Source organism: Temnothorax americanus, unplaced genomic scaffold (genome assembly GCF_048541705.1).
Source record: "Temnothorax americanus isolate GAGA-0224 unplaced genomic scaffold, ASM4854170v1 Scaffold10, whole genome shotgun sequence".
Lineage (NCBI taxonomy): Eukaryota > Metazoa > Arthropoda > Insecta > Hymenoptera > Formicidae > Temnothorax > Temnothorax americanus.
The window spans coordinates 1,777,919-1,800,385 of NW_027509231.1; the positions used below are offsets into that span (position 1 = coordinate 1,777,919).

The 22,467-nt window shown below is 38.6% G+C and overlaps 3 protein-coding genes across 7 annotated transcripts; 1 reads left to right on the forward strand and 2 right to left on the reverse strand.

The window, feature by feature from the left end:
• Positions 1–284: 284 nt before the first annotated feature.
• Positions 285–4,267, reverse strand: LOC143900066 (uncharacterized). 2 transcript variants are annotated; one of them, XM_077411019.1, is made up of 3 exons: positions 4,023–4,267; positions 1,171–1,377; positions 285–1,092 (listed from the first exon to the last, which is right to left on the reverse strand). In XM_077411019.1, exons 1-3 carry the CDS (start codon positions 4,115–4,117, stop codon positions 825–827), a joined length of 570 nt encoding a protein of 189 aa, XP_077267145.1. In that variant the 5' UTR covers positions 4,118–4,267; the 3' UTR covers positions 285–824. The 2 variants fall into 2 exon arrangements, with proteins under 2 accessions (XP_077267145.1, XP_077267154.1); XM_077411028.1 differs by lacking the exon at positions 4,023–4,267 and adding an exon at positions 2,280–2,392.
• Positions 1,597–12,157, forward strand: LOC143899849 (uncharacterized). Of its 3 annotated transcripts, none has more exons than XM_077410567.1 (6): positions 1,597–1,724; positions 2,565–2,902; positions 10,511–10,784; positions 11,030–11,173; positions 11,347–11,595; positions 11,698–12,157. In XM_077410567.1, exons 2-6 carry the CDS (start codon positions 2,585–2,587, stop codon positions 11,781–11,783), a joined length of 1,071 nt encoding a protein of 356 aa, XP_077266693.1. In that variant the 5' UTR covers positions 1,597–1,724; positions 2,565–2,584; the 3' UTR covers positions 11,784–12,157. The 3 variants fall into 3 exon arrangements, with proteins under 3 accessions (XP_077266693.1, XP_077266685.1, XP_077266702.1); XM_077410559.1 differs by lacking the exon at positions 1,597–1,724 and adding an exon at positions 2,000–2,143; XM_077410576.1 differs by lacking the exons at positions 1,597–1,724; positions 2,565–2,902 and adding an exon at positions 10,141–10,396 and having other exon boundaries at positions 11,698–12,148.
• A 22-nt stretch (positions 12,158–12,179) lies between these two features.
• On the reverse strand, positions 12,180–21,289 carry LOC143899658 (phospholipid-transporting ATPase ABCA3). 2 transcript variants are annotated; one of them, XM_077410088.1, is made up of 26 exons: positions 20,805–21,289; positions 19,916–20,071; positions 19,426–19,802; positions 19,034–19,329; positions 18,700–18,858; positions 18,380–18,620; positions 18,141–18,308; positions 17,829–18,016; positions 17,586–17,747; positions 17,363–17,471; positions 17,128–17,282; positions 16,876–17,037; positions 16,726–16,797; positions 16,500–16,638; positions 16,177–16,414; positions 15,941–16,100; positions 15,645–15,858; positions 15,027–15,548; positions 14,815–14,940; positions 14,470–14,688; positions 14,110–14,382; positions 13,689–13,987; positions 13,471–13,618; positions 13,153–13,363; positions 12,828–13,041; positions 12,180–12,728 (listed from the first exon to the last, which is right to left on the reverse strand). In XM_077410088.1, the coding sequence occupies exons 3-26, from the start codon at positions 19,739–19,741 to the stop codon at positions 12,525–12,527; spliced, it is 4,995 nt and encodes a 1,664-aa protein (XP_077266214.1). In that variant the 5' UTR covers positions 19,742–19,802; positions 19,916–20,071; positions 20,805–21,289; the 3' UTR covers positions 12,180–12,524. The 2 variants fall into 2 exon arrangements, with proteins under 2 accessions (XP_077266214.1, XP_077266223.1); XM_077410097.1 differs by having other exon boundaries at positions 19,928–20,071; positions 20,805–21,288.
• Between the last annotated feature and the right edge of the window lie 1,178 nt (positions 21,290–22,467).

Sequence of the window (22,467 nt, forward strand, 5' to 3'; positions counted from 1 at the left end):
CAAAGAAAGAAAAAAGAAGAGAAAGATGTAGAATAAAATTAAAATAAGCAAGTTTATCGATGCTTTTAAAATTTACAGCTTTTAAATATCTTCATAGTTTTCATATCCAATGGACTGAAAGACCGGAGAAAATATTTACATATTGTAAATTTATGTATTATGCCTGTGTGAAATAAAAATAAATCAGTATCCGCAAATCGGGAAATAAAATAGGAACGTATATACCGAACATAAAAGAGAAAAAATAAAAAAATTAAGAGATGTAAATATAAGAAAGCAGGAAATATTTTATAACATATTCTAATTTATTTAATGTCAAACTTTTAATTATTGATTGTATTTATTGTTATAATATGCCAATTAATTTTTCTATATTTCGTAGCCTATCCATTCATATTTGTCGATAATTTCTACTATTTCACTTTTTACTTGAAACAAAATAAAATGTATGTACGTTAAATGAATATATCTTCACGCGGAACGGAAGAATCACTGATATAAATTATTTCAAAATTAATTTATTAAAAACTGCACATATATAAAATTAAATTTTCCTTTATTTTCACCCTCTTCTCTTTTTAGCTAAAATTGAATTGAAGCTTGAATTGAAATTGGGCGCTTACAAATTGGCGCGAGACACTGCAGTGTCTCTCGATATGTATATACTTATAATATACGTATACTTTTCACGAATCTATTATTTTTAACAGAAATACGTTATAATCTATATATATATATATATATATATATATATATACACACACACACACACACACACACACACACTATATATATACATCGTGCTTCCGAGATCAATCTCGGAGCTATTCGTTTTCGATCGTTTTGAGACAAGTCGTTAGCTGCTCGCGCGTGTTTTCTAATCGTTGCAGGATGATTGGCGCGGAATTCAGAATTCTCGTCACGTTATCGTTCGTGGTACGTATCCTCGATCTACTTTCCGCGATTGTTCTCATTAGGATTTTATTTTCCCTTTCCATCTCGCTCACTCGTTCCTCCAATTCCTCTGTCGCCTCCTTGATCTTGTGCGCGTCCAGTGATCTCAGATGCCTGGTTACATCCCCTGGTGGACGCCTGCAATCATACGACGACTCTCAAATAAAAGATTACGCTCAAGCACAATCGTGAAACGATCGTAACAAATCTACCGACCATGCGTGTTCGTTAGCGGATGTCGTACTTTCCTCGGACAGTTTGGCTATTTTGCTCAAGGTTTCCCGCAGGCTGCCTTCCTTCAATATATCTTTCAGATCATCGTTCATGCTGTTGTACAGTTCCTTCATCATGGCTTTGTGCAACTTCTGGGCGGTTTTGGGATTCGACTTGAGAATCGTGAGTATCTCGAGAAATTCATTCTCGCTGGAACGAAAAATACGACGAAACGTTATTTAAGTTATTAAGCGCAAAACGAATGAATACTGCGTCACCGCGCTAAATCAGTAGCTCGTAAACGCGCAATATAGCCGTCACGGCTTGAAATAAACGCGGCCTCCTTATCTGAGATTAACGACATCCGGAAATATAATACAACGCACCGCTGCGTGGCAATTTGAATTATTCGCTGTATCTCGTTTCGCAGAAAGGCGCCTTATCGACCTGGGCGATATACGGCGTAGCTCTTACACGTACGAAGTAAAAAAAGAAGACGCACGTGTCCCTTGTTCCGCCGGCAGCTTTTCAACGCACGATCGGATGCGCGTTCCCCCGTACGTGATGCATAGTTATAGCGTTTTTCATTGGCAGAACTGATGCGCACTCAGTGCACATTAAGGCCGTTGTACACTGATTTAATCTCTAATATTTAAAGTAAAATGCAAATATTTTGACTGATAAAATACCTAGTACATATTTTACCAAATAGTGCAATAAAGAATATTGAGGATTTCATGATTTAACCCGTTTATTAAACATACGCGTTACGTTGATTTGTGTACAACGGCTTTAATGTGCACCGAGTGCGCACCAGTTCTGCCAAAGAAAAACGCTATTAGTACGTGACGACTATCGCCGGGGGATCGAATTCTTTGTCCCGACGCCAGACGAAGAGCGGCACCTTCGATCACAGAGGACGGGAACCCGGACGATTTTAACAGACTTCTCGCTGCGTTACAATAAGCATACAATAGTACGATCCAGTCTCCTTACTCAGTTTCCGACGTTTTAAAAATACGCCGGGGCTTGTTACGTTTACTTCGACATTCGCGTAACATTCGCATATAATCGTACATCATATACCCACGGCCGTGCTGCGTTAAATTTACCTCGAGATCCTCATACAACGATTCTCGTTGTCAGCGGCAGCTCGGCAACGTTGTTTCTCGCATACTCAATCAGGCCGGGACTGGTGCAATTTGAAATCAATGCTACATATTTGCATTAGTCCAGGCCTAAACTGAGCACGCTAAGCCGCTTCCGATGGTCCAGGAGAGATTCATTCGCTTATCCCCTCGCATTTCCGAATCGCGTACGCGCACAGAATCAAATTAACGGTAAATATGAAATTGAATTTCCTACAACAAAAGAAATCATCTCCTACAATTTTGCAGCGTTTAACGTTGAGACTGTTATGACCGATACGATTTGCTCGAGAGAATCAACTGTCTCCGCTGCGGAGTGCGTGCGTGCGCGCACGATCCCGGCGACACGCAGCGCACGAATGACCATCGCCCCCGCGCCGCCGGTCACCGTGGCAGGAGGCCTTTGTTTCCCCGAGCGCTTCGTGGAATTCCTCGAAGGTCAACTGGTGCGCGTGGTGCCATGGAGATCCGCGCGAAGGAGGCCTTCCTGGAAGCCGAGTAGGTGCCGGGAGGGATCCCCGATTCAGCAGATCGCTATATACGAGGGCTCCGTACGACGACGATCGCGGCACGGATTCGACGCGAGCGTAAGTACGACGGCCACGTGAGCCTCGTGAACGGTCACGGCGAGTCGGGAATTAACATGCGAACCGCGGAGGCCAATGACATCGAGTAACACCGAGTGGCGTTTAGGTCATTGACGATGCCGATCCCTTCCACACTTTTCATCTTGATGTCCCGTTCAATAAAAATCACGAATCGGCTCCTCGCAAAAAAAAAATAAAAAAATAAACTCTGATAGGCTATACGTAGAAAACAGTTATCTTGCAAGATGATCTTTCGCAATAATTTTTCTAAAACACAACTTCGGATTTTAGATATTACAGATATGAATGATCTTACTGATCTTTGCATCTCTCGATACGGTTTCAGCTATACAGGGTATTCCTGAAAGAACGTAAAATATAAAAGTACTCCACATTCATATATGTTGTGCGTACACATCGATTGAAAGATCACGCATAGAGAATTTATTATGAAATAGGCTCGAGAGACACAATAGCCTTTCTTTAATGGATTTAATCTATTATTCCGTTTACATTAAAATTATTAAAGAAATCATTTTTTTTTTTTATTAACGTGGTAGCATTTCCGCAAAAAAATAAAAGAGTGTTGGGTACAATCGAAAATCCTGAAGTCCGTAAACGAGACGTTTGGATCGCGGAGATCGGAGCAGATCTTCTCGACCACGTGACGCACTTGACACACTTTTGTGATAGCGGTTAGCGGTACCGTTATTGCGTGAGCGTATATGAATCGTGATTTTTGCGCACAGCCAGACGCTGAAGCTAGAAAAACGTAGAAACGAGATCTTTCCTCGGCCAAGTTTAAGAAAAAGAAAAACCATATATAACAATAAATCAAAAGACGAGGGGGACCGTCGTGGAGCAACGTTTTTGCAACATTTTTTTTTTTAGAGAAGCAAAAAAACCGTCTGGCCGGCCGCCAAAAGTAACGATGACGTGGGTTCGCTTCGATTCGGCTCGTCGACTTCTAGTCGGGCAGAAAGCAGAAAAAACGCGCGTGTCGCGACGAACGAAAGAGGTTAAGTTGAACGCGCGAAGTTGCGCGCGAAACCGAAAGGAAACACACGCGCCGTCACGCGCGCGCGTCCGCGCCTCTCGGGCTCGGGCCAACGTCACTCACCTCACGGACTCGGCTATGTTCTTCAGGTTGTTGGAGACGGCGATTCGAAACAGCCGTGCGTTGTTCGGGCAGTCCGCTTCCTCGTCCTCCGCCATTTCCCTGATTTCCCGGCAATCCCTTTTGTTCGCGCGGGAGACGGCGAGCCACGGCGAGTCAACGACGCCTCATAATAACGGTTCCCGCCTTCCCGCGAACTATCGTCACGCTACGCTATCGTTGATCGTTGTGCTTCTGGCGTCTTGACAAGACTTGAACCTTGAACCATTCGAGGAGCACGTCATCGGAGTTCCACGTGCGGCGTGCAGATGGCACTTGAAACGCGACGCCGCGCCGTGGCAACTGGCAACTTCGTGTCGCTGCGCGCGTGTCGCCAACTTCACGGAGCTGCTAATAAATCGAAAAAAATGCTTGAACGATGTTTTTCTTTATTTTATATCGATTCGCACAAGGCTACGTTCCAATAATCAGCACCAAAAAGCTAGCACTAAAATGTATCGTGCACATGACGTATGCTATACAGATTTTCAACGCTAAACAATGATGATTATATATATCAACCTATATACTGTACGTTTACGCGAGCGTAACTTCTGTAGTATAACTTACGATATATTACTCGTTTACGCGGAGTAAATTATCGTAAGTTACTACAGAATCCCGTTTACGCGAAGGAATTATCGTAAGTTACTACAGAAGTAACGCTCGCGTAAAAAAACGTAGTAATAATAATAAATGTATAATCTGCTTTTTATGCTTTCTTTGAAAATTCAAGATGTCGAAGCTTAATCACTTTTTGGATCGTCAGATATCTTTATATCTTTATCTGTTTCCGATTGCTGCGAGAAAATCGGCGTACATTGTAACGCAAAACAATTAGATTGGCTCACAACTGTAATATGATTATATATTATTACCGTCTTCTCACTTGTATCGCGTTTTCTACTTGATGCCAATTTTCCGGATTATCTGGGCGACCGCGGAACCGGTTTGCGATGAATAAAGTCTTCATAACTTCATAGCGAGCTGTTTGCTAATGATTATGGCGAAAGTTATATGTATTGATGGAGATATCGAAAGTACGGCGCGAATAGTTAATTAGTCCTCATCACGATTACGGCATGTTGCACGTCAATACGATATAATTGCTATGTGGCTAAAAGGCGCGTTCGGCCGATCGATCTCAGTTCCACGCTCAAGGAATTCCGACAAGCTCTGTGTTTGTACGCTTAAAAATGCGATTGTTAATCAGCGGCGTTTGTCTTTGTGGGGCGAAAGGCATTTTTAACTCTACCATTATTCTTCTTTTCTAAGAGAGACGAAACGTATTCGATATCTGCAGTCAAGACTCGGACACGCGGCGTCGCACTTTGAAGCAAATTTATTCGTTCACGTTCGATCTAGCCATTTCCAACGCCCCGCAAATAGATTCAGCCCACCAAAAAAAGTTTCAAAGTTATAAAAGAATTTAAAAATAAAGATACTTTGTTTTTATATAATAAAAAAAAAACTTATCCGACCCCCTCGGTCATTATAAAAATTTTAATATGGTTCTTTTGACGAGAAGAAGGTTGGAATATCCCTTAATCTAGATCAGTACATGATGGAAGAACACCAGAGGGGCCCGATTCTCTAACGACAAACGTATGCGTAAACTCTGAACAGAGAAGCTGCAAGCTTATTAGCTAAAAACTATGCGATAGCCAATCAATTTGCAGCCTTTCTGTTAGAGCAAAGTTTGCGCATACGTTTCTCGTTAGAGAATCGGGTCCCGCGCAAATTTCTTTCCTGGGTATTCAATCCTACATAAGTAATCGTTATTATATGCACAATGTGTTACACTTGGTATTCTTTAACTCATTCTTCCATCATAGATCAGTAGATCTGTTCTGTAACTCTTGACGGTGTCGTTATATTATCGTTGCACAGAGGTATACCTAATGGTAAAAAAGCTGCGCAATGACGATAATATAACCGTCAAAAGTTACAGAATAGATCTATCGACTTGAGACTCTTTTGAGAGGTGTGCGCGTTTATGTTCGACACATTAAGAGGGGGCCGGCCCGCCACCGCGACGGCCGCACCCTTCGGGGTGCACGCGTCTATATATGCGCCTGATGCTCTCCAAAGGTCAAAGATGACGGCGAGGAGGCGCGCACCGCCTCCATAAAGTGGAGAGCAATGTTGCGACATGCCTTATTGTGTATTAGGCAATCGGCTCTTTACCCGGCGGCCTGAACTATATTTTCTTTTTGCTCGGCTAACTTGGCGCTCGCGGGAAGGCTCCGGCTACCGAGAGCCAAAGCGCCCATTCACTCGCTTCGCCAACGAGAGAGGAGCAACAGAGAGAGAGAGAGAGAGAGAGAGAGAGAGAGAGAGAGAGAGAGAGAGAGAGATCGCGACAGGTACTCTCTTTCTCTCGCTTAAAGGGGATTACATCGCGAAGCGAACAATAAATGATGCTTTCTTTCTCTCGCTCCGCTGCGATCGATAGGCGACGCAACTATCCTCGCGATCACGGATCGAAATTCCGTGACACATTTTCAAATTCCGATGCCGACGCACGACGCGCGATTGCGTAAGCGTGCGTTGCAGAAGCGCATGGCGGGACCGCGTTTCTGCGATTCCGTTGAACGCGACAAATAGTTCCCTCAAACGGCTCGTGTAGCTCGACACAGATACTAATAGGATAGATACAATTGAGAAATCTGTAGATGACGAGATGACATATCCGTCGGATAAGGTGGCCGCGAATTTTCGAGATCCTTATAAGAATTTCCGGTTCTAAATAAAATATTCGAAACAATAATCGAACGTATTATACGATTGAAGAATTCAAACACCCGATTACTACCGATAGATCGGAGATATCCCGCACATCGATCATCGCGCAAGCGGCATTCATCATGTACCGCGGAGAGTACATATCGAGAAAGATGATCGTGGGAAGATGCTAGCTGCAATGGCAATAAAATAACACCGGTTTATTTTACCGCGGAAGAAGCAGGGTTGCAAAAATGAAGTAACGACAAAATAACGACACGCGGGGACAGTATTCGTTTAATGACGGCGGAAGGCGTCGTTATAACGAAAGTTTAATGGAAATTAATCGGCAGATATATGAGGGCATCCTAATTACGCGTCTCGCGAAAACGGCACGTCGCGTCACGAGACGCCGAGTCGCGGTGACGTAACGGTGTCTTGTTTTCCATTAATTCGCGATCGAACCGAGCACAAATTGATAGGTATGTATAAATTAGCGTTTCGTAGCGAGGAAATCAACTCTTGTCATAAGCATCTATCCTAAATAGCGAGCAATCGTGACGCGAATGAAAAATCTGCACGCTTTCGTGGTTGGCAATCGGCACTCGCAGCGCATGAATTAAGTTGCTAACAATAAGTTAAACTCTTATTAAATTTGTAAACACGCGAGACGTACGTAATTAGTACGTATATTATTGAAATTAGTGGAACAATTATATTAAATGGACAAACGGATGGTAAAGCAAATACTGCCTTTTCCTTCAAATTCATACCTTCTTATTTGCACGGCAAACGTAATTAGCGAGCGGAATGAGCTCGCGCCCCTAATTTGCCGTAACCCTAATCTAAACTCATCGGCATCGCGCGCCGGTCAGAACGTCAGGAACGCAGTGTGGAGCGCAAATACTACGGCGACTTTTTAACCCCGCGCGAAGCGTAGAAACCCGCTCTTCGATCCCTTCTTCCTTTTTTCGCCAATGCGAAGTTGCGTCAATATCGCAATAGAAAATCGCCGGAGTGTTTTTTCTCTCCTCATCGACCTCCGGCGACGTGGGCCCCCATTCTTTCGAGATGGTATACGGATCGCGCGCGCGAGGTCGTGAGGAAGAGAGCGGAGGTAGAGCACGCGCTCCCGGTTCTGCACGATCTCTCTCAGATTTATATCGCTCTCCGATACTTACTTCCGCGATACGCTGTCGAAATCCGAGTTCGCACCGCCGTTGTTGGATTACGGCTGGCTCGCGCGATAATTGGACGTACCGCGGGTACAAGGTATTGCGTTCGCCGTAAATGCGATATTTGAAAGGCAAAAGTATCGGATAGCTTCTCGAACAAAACGTGACACGTTTTTTCTTCCCGCATTGCAGAAAAAAAAATCTGCATCGCCAACCGGAGGCTATACATGTGAAGAGGACGAGGCTTCTCTTCTGCGGTCGATAAGATCTGGAGGATGCTGAAATCTTTGGGCTTAATCGCGAGAACCGCGTCCGTTCAATCCTTCCGATTATTTCTCGTCGCCACGTCGACGAACGGTTGCATGGAATTCGACACACAGCTTTGAGATTCGCGGAGTAGTTCCGAGAGAAAGAAAGATTTCTCGCGAAGATAAATCTTTGACGATACACGAGCAATAATACAGATAAATGCATGTATTCCCCGTCAACGGAATAAGATCTACTCAAAGAATATCGATAACATATACGAGAGATCCCCCTTGAAGAGTAGAACGCGATATCTCGACACGGTGTAGGTATTAATTCTATTCTGTTATCAAGCGCTGCTTGTGGTTCACGATCGTGCACGATTTTTTTTTGCTCGACCCTGCATCCGACTTGCGGAATGTATCTGTTTAAACCCGGGAATTGGAGCGCACGAAATCATCGCGTTTCCTCCTTTATTTCCACTTTGTGCACCGCGCTGAGAGCCTCACGTAACGTATGATTTCAGCGTATATTTCGCAATATGGATTCGAAGTTAGGTCCGCTCTATCTCCCTGGGAATCTAGACGAGCGCGTGCGCTATCTTTCTCTCCATTGCGAGACGAGCGGGATGCCTATTGGGATATATGCGATCATCGCTTCGTCTACGGCGAAGCGTGAGTACGGTGACCCAAGGTGGATCGTTAACCGCCGGCGAGTTACGTGCGCATGCCGATCGGCAATACCTTGACGACTTCAAATGCGCGCTTCGGTTTACGCGCGCAGTTCCATTTTATGGAACTGTTTACGGCACCGAGCCACGTTGGAATCGCGCGCAATTATATGGATGCGTAATATTCTCGCGCGATCGCGGTTGCGAGCCTCGAACTCGATGGTCCCGCGCGGATTAGTCTCTTTTACAACTCGTCTTACGTAATCGTCGAATCTTCGGCTAACCGGATCTGATTCTCAGCCGTATAATTATTCGATATATGATGGCCTAAATAAAAACGCGTGCGAGTTCTTGACGAGGATAATAGCTCTCATTAATAACTCTTGCTGCAACCAGCGAGAAAGATAAACTTTACGTCACACGTGGGCACGTTTAGAGTCGCGTTCCGCGCAGAAGATCATCCCTGGGTTGTCCAGGCACCCATTTCCCGACCTAGCTCACACGTGAAGACGCGTACACGTACGCGCACGTATCGGCCGATGCGCTCCGGAGATGCTCTCAACGCATGATTGCGCAACGAGCTCGTTCGATTGCGGAGCGCGCATTGCTCTCGGTAAGCCGCGGCGGCGTCGCCGCGCCGGCGACGGCGACAATAATATGACGACGTCGCGACCCCGCGGGTATAATTCCCGCGCGTTGAAAGAGCCGATATAATTACAAGGGAGAAATGCGCGGCGACTGATGCATGCCGGCCGCGTCATCGACTCGGCTGCTTTTCCACGCTTTCTCACCGCTTGCCTCCTCGTCCTCAAGACGTGCACCGAGAATGAACCAAATAGAATCTTTCGTTTAACTTGAGAAACTTGGGAAGATTCTGACGGGGTCAGATTGCAAAGTCTATTTCATGTCAAATATTGAATTGTTTCAGTGTTGGATAATCAATAATCTTATAACGAAATGTATTTTAAGCGGCCAATAATTGTATCGTTTATTAACTTGCTTTTCTTTCGACCCTATCGCTTCGCTTTCATGCCGATCCCATTGATCGACCTTCAGATCCATTCGGAGATGCCTGCCGATCTGTATCAATCTGGTGTTGCGCAACTATACCCCTAGCTCGACGAGGTTTATCTCGACAGAACCTCCTCCGCCATCGCCGCCCCCTCCGATGGCTCTCCCACCGTGCGCGTCTTCATCCGGCAGCTCTAAGATCTCTTCTTCTCTTTTCCTCTCTACTCGGCACCTCTCGTCAAAGAGAATTCGTTGGCAAATCTTCGAGGAACGCATCACCGGGTTATCTCCAGCCGCGATGCCATCCGCGGTTGCTCACTGGCGGGTGGGAGGAAGACGATCCTTGCGCGGGATCGGTATATAAGTATGCTGGATCCGATCTGGATACGTGCAGATCAATTATCGTCATCGGTTTGGCGACGTATATACGACGATATACGATTTGAGTGACAAAGTAACATCGCTCGGATTTGATCGACGAGCATATACACACAACCAGCGAGATGAGATCGGTACGAGTCGCGCGCAGAATATAGATTTCTCTATACTTCCGGTCGCCGAAGTCTGGGATGAATCTCGCATCTCCTGGATTGCAGAGTTTTACATAATTCGAATTGTTTCAACAGCTCGCCATTAATATTGCGCTGCTGGCCATCATTGGTACGTGCTATGCCGCAAGATTGGACACTTCTTATCTTCCGCCGAGTAGTGCCGGAAGTGCGGGTGGGGCAGAATTAATTCATCCTCCATCTCCAGGACATGGTGGAGGTGAACCCGTTAAATATAGTGGCCCGGTCAGTCCAGGTGGTCCTGGTGGTCCAAGTGGTTTTGGTGCTCCTAGTGGCCACGGTGGATCAGGCGGTTTTGGTCAGTTCGGAGGTGGTGGTAGTGCTTATAGTGGTAAGTTTGTACGAAATTATAATTACTGAACAAGAGAAGAGAGTAGTTACTTTGTCTCATATGTTATTCCATGTGTCTCTTTAAAACTCAAATTTTTATTACGATTATTATACGACTGAAATATTCAAAAGTTAACTATCTTTTTTTTAGAAATATTGCATCAACTTTCCTCGAAAACTAGTAAATTTTTTTTAAGTGTAGTTTAGCTATGTGCATGACTTTTCACATTTTATTTCGTACTTTAGGCGGCGGACTGGGTGGTGGGCATGGCGGTCAAGAGAAGATACCCATTCTTTCTTATAGTAACGAGAACGCCGGTGACGGAAACTATCAATACAGCTATGAAGCCGGAAATGGAATTTCTGTGCAAGAAACGGGTCATAAGCAAGGCAGGAGATTGCACATTTTTATTTCTTAATCAAATTATTAATTATTCGATTACTAGACTGGGTGTATTATAAACAATGTTCGCTTTTGATATTATGGAAGTATCGCGTCACAACGTAATGCGTTTGGTAGCAGTAAGGACATTGCAAAACGTGAGTGCGTCTCGGTATTGCAGGGGAATCCGAATCGGTGAGCGGATCCTTTTCTTATACTGGGCCCGACGGTACGCAATACTCGATCACGTATACGGCGGACGAGTATGGCTTTCATCCTCAAGGCGCTCACTTACCGACACCGCCTCCGATTCCGCCGGAAATTCAACGAGGTGTTGAATTGGCACTTGCTGCCGAAGCTAGGGGAGAGAATCAGGATGGTGGCGGTGGAGGATATTCACACGGAGGAGGGAGTGGATATCCTAGCGGAGGTGTGTTACAGAATCCCGAATCAAACGAACGTTTATAATCGTGCATATTAATGTCTTATGCATGATCTACTATACTTATCAAAAATTATCCTATTATCTTAGGAGGTGGCTATAGTGGCCATGGAGGCAGCGCGTATCAAGGACCGAGTTCATACCAAACAAGTTCAAGCGGTGGCTATCGATATTAGGCAGCGGATTGGCGAAGATCATCTACGTGCATACCACACGCAGGCATGCATACCATTTTCCGTTTATCCGTCTTGTGTATATAACGATATATCATTCATGCAATTTTCTTATTTATATAAAGTGACTTTTATTTATGAAAAATGCCGATTCTCTAATTTTTTTCTTTTTTTAAAGTCGGTTCTATATGCCAGCAATTTTAACGTTTATAAATGCCTTTTACGTTATTATATTACTTTAAGAAATATATGCCCGTCAAATATACACGTGATATGACATCTGTATAATTGAGAACTTAACTGCGATATGTGTTGCGCATTATTGTTTATGCGCTTAATATATATTATATATTAATTTTGAGACATATGTTGTATCTTTGAATAAAATTAAATGGTGTATCAATGTGTGACATAATATATTGTGAATCATTTTACATGTATATATACATTAAATATTATTTTTACATAAAAATACAATATTTACGCATAAAAAAATACGTATTATTATAATAAAACATTTTTGTTGCAACAATTTAAAAGCAGATTGTAATAAGGATACGATTGACATTAAGTTAAATATAATGCGTATTAATATGTGTATTAATAACTTTATCAAGCGAGATTATGATATAATTAATTAAAGCTTACAACATTTACAACTTGTAATATAAATTAACGTTAATTCGATTTCCATCCATTTAGCATATTTAAGTATATTTCTGCATCCAATAAGATGCATTCAATTTATACTATATCTTGTTGACTAGTTGGAGACTCAGACTCAATCATTTCAGCTCCTCTTGCAAACTGAATAAAGAGTTGCTCCAAAGTTGCAGATAGAACAGCATAATCCTCAATACAGCTGTAGCTTTGCTTTAGACTCTTCACTGTATCATACATTTCCACCCATTTTGTATTACAATCAGTTACGTGATAGGCAAGAAAACCCTGTAAAAATATGAATAGAAATTAATAGTAAGATAAAAGAATAAAAAATAAAGCAATTAATAATCGTTGCAAATCTTCTAAGCAAAATACAATCATTACCAAATTTTCATCCCTAATATCACACGTTAGAGTAGACTCAATAATATTCTTAATATTGTTAACATCCTCGTCCGTTCGGTTTGGATTTAATTTTATGTGAATATCATAACCCGCTCCAAATCGTTGCTTCAATTCTTGACTTGCGCCAATGCAGACTAATTCACCCTTCACCATGATGACTAGTCGATTACAAAGTGCTTCACACTCTTCCATGCTGTTGGACAACGTAGTTTTAATATTCCATTCAATAAAATGAATTATATTAAATAAAATCTTAATGCAGATATTTTTTATTTCAGATAAGTACTTGTACTCTAAAAAATACCTGTGAGACGTGAGTATAATGGCTTGTCCTGATGCCTGACACGATTGCAAAGTATTCCAAAGCGATCTTCTAGCTGCAGGATCGACACCAGTTGTGGGCTCGTCCAAGAGAACAAGAGTGGGATTGCCGATGAGGGCCATCGCGATGTTCAAGCGTCTCTTATTACCACCGCTGTAAGTACCGCTTGGCTGTTTCATGCAGGCAGTTAAATCTGTAACATGTTCATCGTTCATATATTCATATTCACCACATGCACCATTTTTTTTACATATGTACTTTTTTTCTTAAATTCTGCATTCATTATCGCACTTTACTTACTCAGTCTATTAATCCATTTATTAACTTCCAACTCTACGTTGGACTTTGGTATACCGCGAAGACAAGCGAACAGTCGTAAATGATCAAAAGCGTTCAAAGAGGGTATTAAAGCATCAGTTTGTGGACAATATCCCATCTCAGAAAGATACTACAAGAAAAAACTCTATATCGTAAACAATATACTGCTAAACAAATTAAAACGCTATGTAAGTTATTACCTTTGTCCTGTCTGAATGGATTTCCGCTTGCTTTAAGTACATTATGCCACTATTAGACGCTTCTTCTCCAGTTAGCATCCTGAAAGTTGTACTCTTTCCAGCGCCATTTACGCCGAGCAATCCGAAACATTCCCGTGGTTTCACTCGAAAACTGATTTCTTTCACGGCCATTAACTTCCCATAGTATTTGCTTAATTCATACACTAAGAAGAGACTGTTACTTTCACTTATTGGACGTTGTAATTCAATATTAGTTGTCTCTGTAATATCTGATTTTAATTGTTCTTTCATAGTATCACCTGTACATAAAGTCATATACAATTATGCACTATTATATTTTATATAAGTTCGTAAATTCAATTATTTATGCATGTTTAATTTTTATATATATCATTTCTTGGGATACTAAAAATTGTTTTACCTTGGCTGTTAATTTTATTAATTTCTATCGCTACTGCGAGTTTCTCTATCTTTACTTGATCATCCATTATGTCTTGTCCCTTTCTTAATTTTGTACCGACCATCTTTTTGAATAATTTTGAAAATAATTTTTCTTCCAATGCGATTAACAGCGCAAAATACAAAATTGGTGTCATAGCTAGATATAGTATACTTTCTTCAAAATTCATATCATCTGTAAAGTTTTTGAAGTAAGGAAGTTGATTTTTGCACACTCCGTCTGCACAATCCATACCTGAAAAGAATTATTTCATGAAGTAAATTATAAATTCTATCGTAACAACTTAAAATTACATTTGATATAAATATTGCATAATCTTACCGCAACAAGGATCGCGTATCGCAAGACAAACTACATCGCGAAGTCTATTTGGTAGACGACGACACCTTGCATTTTGTACTGCTATGGTGAAAAAAGATACTTGACCATGGAACAAACTTACGTAAGGAATTAGACGGAAAAGTCTCTTTTGTAGAATGTGTAGCCAATTAAGCCAATCAAAACTATGTATTACTCCGTGTAGAATATACTGTATTACAACTGAAATAATTTTTCAGGTTTATTCTTCTTTATAATAATTGGCATTTTTAAAGAAAGCATTGAATTTATTTTATTTAATATATTCATTAACACTTTTAATATCTTCACGAAATATTATAAGCTTACCAAAACCGAAAGGTGCGAGAGCCAAAATGGTTATTACAGTACCCCTTGATTTATTCATAAAACTAAATAGATATACAAAAAGTAACACGTTAATACCAAACAACTCCAGAATCAATATCGTGCACACTGTAAAAGAAAAAAATATGTATATAAGTGATTAAAATATAATATTAATTAATAGATATTAAATATAATTTAAAATAAAGACTTACGTATTTCTGTTCCATAATATAGACGAAGACCAAGAATAATATCCATGATGTAGAATGCTAAAGTAACTAGCAATACAATTATCGTAAATATCAGAAAATCAAAAGCAAACATTGTACCCCAGTATGATACCGATGTCACACCGGTCATACGTTGAAGTTGTTTAACTTTCGTCGTTGTTTCTTCGAAAGGATGCACTGCGAAAAGTGCCACAATAATAAAGAAGAACGAACAGAATATCGAGACACGCGAGAACGCGTCTATTTCCGGCACTTCTATTTTGGTCGATAATAGTGTATTCGGTAATTGTTGCCTAGATGCAACAATCGAATATTCATCGCCAGCGAAAGCTTTGATAAACGAATTACTCAAGAGATTCACTGTTAACGGCACGCTGTGAAGTGCTAAGCCGGAATAAAAACCGTTAGCCCATGTTGTGTTAGTTTCAGTGGCATTAAATTCGGCGGATACGATAAGATTATTCCGATATTCCACAATATTCTCCATAGAAGAATTCAGAAGAGCTAAAAGAAATAATGGAGATAAAGAAAATATCGTTCAGACAAATTTATTACTGTGCTTAATATGAAATGACATAATAATAACATAATCGCACTTACCGCTTGCCACACTTATATCCGGAGTTACACGCTCTGCTTCGCCGAACTTCTGAACAACATCTCTATATTTTGAACTTATAAGTTCCATGTTCGACGAGTATAAAGCTTTGGGATTTCTGTACATATCAAGCTTCAATGGAACAATATCTGTGGAATCGCTTGGTAGATTGTAAGTTAAGGCCATTATAACCACCGAGAAGATAGGAAGAATTAGCTGAAAATGTTAAAGACATGTTAATAGAAGAAAATCTCAATTTTCAAAGTTTAATTAGTAAAGCAATTAAGGAGAAATTTACATATTGCAGAAGAGTGGTTGGATTCTTTCTCGTATATGTGAATTTCTTGCAAAGCAATGCCCATATTGATTGCATGCATAGCTCGCTGCCTGTAACTTTCGGTAATGGTGATGTAAATAATTCATTGAGGTGTTTCCCATTATCTTCTTTGTTCACAATCCTAGAACAAATAGTAAAGTAGTAAGAAAATAGTAATAAAATAATAATACAAAACACATTTTTTAATAAATACACACTTCAAAAATACTTGTTCCAAAGTAATCAATGACACGCTTATCCCAGTAACTCCTAATTTCTTCTTTTCATTTTCTACTTTGTCCAGTGATTGTGGTAAAGAATCAGTATATGGCACATTTAAAACAATTTTTTCACTATCAACACTAAGCTCTTGCGTTCTTGAATCAAATTTACATATGACTTTTTCAGGAATGCACCAAGACTTTGTCGACAGTGTAACTTCTATATGCCCATGACCTAAAGCAGGAAAATTATAATTTACAAAACAATGATCTAAATTATATATTTTGTTTAAATATCAGTAAACGCAATAATAACATACCATACTGTTTCTTCAGAAACATTCCAGTGCCATAACTTCTAAGACGACCTGCATGCATTATCGCAATTCTATCACCAAGTATATCAGCCTCTTCCATATTATGCGTACTAATTAATATTGTTTTCTCTCCTCTAAGTTTCTGTAAAAAATTATTAATATGTATATAAAATATGCGACACACCGTTAAATATATAAATATAAAAAAAATTAAATTAAATTTGCTTACCAATATAATATCCCATGTATCTCTTCTGGTTTCGGGATCCATTCCCGACGTTGGCTCATCCAAAATTATCATCTAAATATAAATTTATTTTGAGATCAATATAATATTCGTATAATACATCATTCATTATATCTCTATTTCAAAACTTACGCTAGCATCGCCAATAAGTGCCATTCCGAGACATAGTCTTCTTTGTTGACCACCAGAAAGTTTGCTAGGTAGAAAATCTTTCTTTTCGGAAAGCTTCAACTTAGAAAGCAAAATATTAACATCCTCCTTGACTTCGTTTCTAGTTTTATTTTTAGCTTTTAGCTGTTGACATAACATAAAAATTACATACGGACAACTAATATATTATTGATACAATTGCTTTTATTCTACAAAAATTATTATTATCCTCACCAAGCCAAAGAATTCTATTTGTTCAAATACATTCAAATCTGGGAAAACCATATTTTCTTGAGGACATAGACCTAAATCATTTCTAATACTGCTCAAGTGCTTTTTTAAATTTTTATCGTTTATGAAGACTTTCCCTTCCGTTTCACTTGTCACACCTATCGAACACAAATACAATGAGTATTTCCCACAAAATAACATTTTCGTTAAAAACCATCTCATGACATAAATGTAATACCTGTTAATATAGACATAAGCGTAGTTTTGCCTGCTCCATTGTGTCCAAGTAGAGCAGTAATTTGTCCTTTGTAAAAGTCCACAGATACTCCTCTTAACGCATGGACTTTCTGGAATGTAATAATGTAACGGTATTAAAATATAGCAAAAATATTCATAATCATCTATTTATGTAAACTTATTTATTTAAAATAGTCGTCTTTTATATGTACGTTTAAACTTACAGACTTTCGTAACCAACTTGTTGTGTACGATTTTTTAACATCACGTATTTGTATTCCGGGTGTAAGCGCATTACCTAATACTGGCTCGAAGTCTTCGTTAGCCTTATCATAATCAAATTCACCAGCTTCTTCATCAAGAGCTATTTTATTTTTCTTAATACACTAAAATACAAAACCATAAAAAACATTATGTCTCATATATGCGTGTATTTTTCGTTCATACTATTTCATATTTTTTCTTACCTTCAAAAAATATAATGGATTCTGTCGGACTCCATATTTACCGGGAAGTACAGCATTTATATATATTGCAAGTGTAAAATGTATCGCAGCACCCAAAATTGAAAAGAGAAATATAAAACCTGGACTTCCTAAGATACCATATTCTATTCTTCCAGATATAAAAAAATTACTCCACTGAATACCAATCACTAAAAGAAAAAAAATGGTTAGCGAGACAACACACGCATACATAATCCTCTCTTTCAAATTTCTCTAATGAGTTACTAATATATATAACTAATTAACATAAATAAGTTGACAATTACTGCTTACATTTGCTTTCATGAGCATTTGTTTCGTCAAAAAGTATATTAAGCATAATATTTGGAAATATTATGCCAAAATATGGTGTAACTCCGAAAACTTCTTCTCTTGTCATGTGTATATAAAGTGAATTTACTGCCGTGTAAATAATAGCTATTGCAGTTGTGACAAGTCGCGCTATAAAGAGATATAAAGAATATAATTAAGAATATTATTTAAATATTTATTTTACAAAATAAAACATTTACGTTTTGAAAAATATGCCGCAATATGCATGCCAAATGTTATAAGATGAGTGACTATTGTGGTAAATAAGATCCAAAATATAAACCCATTTCCATATTGCAAATAGGCCTCGACATTTGCAGAAAAAGTATTTTTAAATAATATGATTGTTGGCACTACATAAATAGTGCTGAATAATATCCCTGTAATTAACCAGCTAAATAAATTATAAGCCGGTTTGACTCCATTCATTGCCATTAAGACCTGAAAACAACAAAATGGATAAATATTTTTCAGTGATTAAGAATGTACGAAAAGTAGAAAAAAATAATACTGTACTAACATTTACGCCAATAAACTTCTCTTTTGTTGCATAGCTGGCTTCTATGCAAAGCGGAATCACAAATACCAGAACTACGAACTGTGAAATTCCTTTACGTAACATCACATCAGCCTCATCTATTTTAACATAGGGTGGATAAGGCATTCTTTGTATTGACATCTGAAAAATACATGTATCAAAAGTGATAAAAAATAATCCCGTATTACAGTGATATGTTATCCAGTTATCTGTCTCGACATACAACGTATATGTATATTTTTTCATAAACAGGGCTTCATGATAAATTATTGATTATTAAAATATACTCATATATTTTTTAAAAAATTCATAATACCTTTACGTTAGAATCTGGTGCTGCTTGCTTTACGAGTACTTCATCTAAACATATTTGAACTTGCGTAAATGGAATCATATCAAAATATACCGTAGGTGACGAACTTATATGTTCACCATGTGACACGCTTTGGTACAAATCATTTGGAATCTTCCACGAATGTCTTATTTTATATTTTATGGCGGGTTCGTTATATTGTTCAAAAACAACTGCCACCACAGAAATTATTGGATTTTGTGCCTGAGAACGTGTATAATCGTTTATCATTTCAGTCTCATTAACAAAACCCTTAATACCTATAAAATAAAGAGAATATAATTAACGTTAATGTTATTTAAACTGTTAAAAGACACTACTTACATTCCTCAATCGCAATTTCAAGTAATACTTACTTTTAGGCAGCAGTACAAGACAATATCTGACAGACTCCATGATCTTCTCCGTATATGGATTTTTGGGTACATAATACACTTCATGTAAATCATTATCAAGTTTCCTCATCAACTCGTCTTGCGTATTTATAGGATAGTATGTGCTCTGGTTCACCACAACTGGAGGTTGAACACTGAAATCTCGCAAAGCTTGAAGTAACGCGAATAATACAATGGGTACTAAAGCTTGTAGGAATATCGCCGTACGCCAGTGCCTTTTGCGCACTATCAAATTCTTGTACATCAACAAGCCAAAAATTTTCCATCCACTAGCCATTTTGATTTTAACTTGGTGGAAAATATTTTCGACAAATTATCAGCGAGTCGTGTTGAAATATCTACAAATATCGTAGACTATAAATACTGTGTACACCACTTTGCCATTGAAAATATACAAAGCCTTCCGAATAAATTATTAGAATTGATGCAAGAAGTGTCGACTTCAACTTACAGCATAACTCACAAATAAGCTGTACAGCCTTGGTCATCAAAATTATGGGAATATCTCTATAATTCGCATATTTTGCGATACCATACAAAAAAGGTACCACGTAGCGTTTCTTTCTTATGTATAGAGTCCCACCTCTGTTGTCACGGCAAATTTTACCTAAACAAACATGATTTATTACTTATAACGGTGAGTCAAGCTAAAGTATATAGCATGATATAATATTCAAAAGAGAGAGGTCACGATTATATATATATATTTACAACTTTAATAATTATCATTAATTTGACCTTATATTACATTTAATTTCATTAATTATCAGTGTATAATACTACAAAGATTACTCTCAATCAAAGATAGATAGCAGTTCTTAAATTAACAGATAAGATAATAGATACAGTTTGATGACACATTGAATACTGGGAATTGTGTAAGAAACTACATACATATAATTATGCGAGAAGTTTCTAGTCTATGTAGAGTTCTCGAAGAATTTATTTATGACAAGAACAAAGCCTATACCTTAACCTTGATTGTCTATAGGTTTTATAAAATTTCAAATTTACATGATATTTCCGTGGTTACTTGGACTTTGAAATTTGAACGGAAATATGTGCCTGGGATTTATTTACAAACTTGCTTGCGTATATAGCCTATATAGACCTTTGAAGAAGATCTTTGCCAAGCGCACGACGCCAAACAAGACGTAAGACAGCGGATTTGCAATTTTACTTTACATAGCGCAATAGACTGACGCTTGTCTGTTTAATTACCACATTCTTATCGCTCGGAACGCGAATGTAAAAAAAAATCTAGACGGTGCTATTATACGCGCGATAAGGATGTATATGTACAACAATGTACAATAATTGTATGCAAAGAATGTACTTACGGAAAGCTGTCACATTTCACGAATGATAATTTCCGGGAGCACAGACAGTAACAGCGAGGTTGTTATCTGCTTTATCAAAGCGTCATCTTATCAAAGGTGATAACAACGTCGAATTTTTACGTATTATTATATATACAACACTTAATTATAACGCGTCGCGGTATACACATAGCGTCCCTCGAACGTGACAGCACTCGAGGAATTGCGGGAAACTCGACAACTCGGCGTCGTACGTCGCCGAGTCGTCGCGTGCGTCAGTGCTGTCAAGTCAAAATTCGATAACGTGCAGAATATAGAGGGGAAACTGCAATGTATCTACGTTAACGCGTCATGCGTTCGGTATTTTACGTATGCTGCGTGATACTGTGGTGATACGTGTTGTACCCGCGTCAGTGATGTCCAACAAGAAACGAATTTGTGGATTGAAGTCTTTTTTTAGGGCTATCAAAATCCGCAATTAGTACAATGACAATCGATGCAATATTGCTCAATTTATATAATTAAAACTTATAATTACTAATCTTGGGATTTATTATTATCATCCTGTTGTTATTTCGCGTAAACATATGTACATACATATACATATGTTTTAGAGCCTGATAATATTCAATTATATATTTTAATTAGAAACTGTAATTTTATTATCATCCGGGTTGATTATCGATCCGTTTGATTATCCATCGAGTAATATATAACTGTGTAAAAAAATCTTGTTTCGTGGCAATAATATTATTATTGCATTATTGCAGTATAAATATGCGCATTTTTATTTAGAATATAATATGCAATAATAAATCATAAATTTAATTCGGCGTTAATTATTATAAGATGTATGTTACTGATTGAAAAATTTCCATATCCATAAATCATATTGATATTGATATTATTGATTTTTTTTTTAGTTATATCTCTGGGCTTCGTAGCTGGACCTCATTGTTAGTCGTAATTTATCCAATTGAAGAGGTCTTTAATAATATATTTTGATGTCAAAAATAGAATTGATATGACAGCTTAGGAAGTGCGAGAAGTAGGACGTCGAAATTTTATGATCAAGTTGAAAATCACTGCCTGGAATTTTCTGTTAAGTATTTCGAACGGGGACCAATAACGATACCAATGGCAATCTACGACACTTAGCGTTACCTAAAAATTGCTTTCCCTTATCGCACACAGTTTTTTAAAGCGATAGCTTTAAATACAAATAACATTAGTCATACTTAAAAGGGCATGCAACGGATGACTATATACATACGTTAATTACTGCGCAGAACAGTTTATTTGGATCGAAGTCTTACGTCAACTTAAATGATCTAAGCATCTTTCCAATATAATATTGATATGATAATTCTATGATAATTTTTCTTTGTAATTCTAAACCTTAATTGTTTTATGATCTGATGAAGAAGCATTATCTCATTTAGCACTAGTTACAAGTTGATAATCAAGCACTCGGTCGATTACTTTTTGATGTCGTATCTATTTTCGGACAGTTTTTGAACGTTTCTAATTTTTTAAATTTATTACAATGTTCCCCATTTATTGTAACTAATGTTAAAAAAATTAAGACATAGCTTGAATTTTGTAAAAAAAGGTGGTCAACGTTACCGGTTCAGTATACGTGTAATAAACTTCAAGCGTAAGCCACTCCCCTGACTCTATAATT

Excerpts from the sequence above, each read along its gene's own strand:
- LOC143899849 (XM_077410567.1), top strand. The coding sequence starts at position 2,585 with ATGACCGATACGATTTGCTCGAGAGAATCAACTGTCTCCGCTGCGGAG. Across the intron at positions 11,174-11,346 it reads AGAAACGGGTCATAAGCAAG|GGGAATCCGAATCGGTGAGC; the intron begins GCAGGAGATTGC and ends TCGGTATTGCAG. Across the intron at positions 11,596-11,697 it reads GAGTGGATATCCTAGCGGAG|GAGGTGGCTATAGTGGCCAT; the intron begins GTGTGTTACAGA and ends CTATTATCTTAG.
- LOC143900066 (XM_077411019.1), bottom strand. The coding sequence starts at position 4,117 with ATGGCGGAGGACGAGGAAGCGGACTGCCCGAACAACGCACGGCTGTTT. Across the intron at positions 1,378-4,022 it reads AACATAGCCGAGTCCGTGAG|CGAGAATGAATTTCTCGAGA; the intron begins GTGAGTGACGTT and ends TTTTCGTTCCAG. Across the intron at positions 1,093-1,170 it reads TCCGCTAACGAACACGCATG|GCGTCCACCAGGGGATGTAA; the intron begins GTCGGTAGATTT and ends GTATGATTGCAG.
- LOC143899658 (XM_077410088.1), bottom strand. The coding sequence starts at position 19,741 with ATGGCTAGTGGATGGAAAATTTTTGGCTTGTTGATGTACAAGAATTTG. Across the intron at positions 18,309-18,379 it reads TGCGGCATATTTTTCAAAAC|CGCGACTTGTCACAACTGCA; the intron begins GTAAATGTTTTA and ends ATCTCTTTATAG. Across the intron at positions 17,038-17,127 it reads AAATAGAATTCTTTGGCTTG|CTAAAAGCTAAAAATAAAAC; the intron begins GTGAGGATAATA and ends TTATGTCAACAG.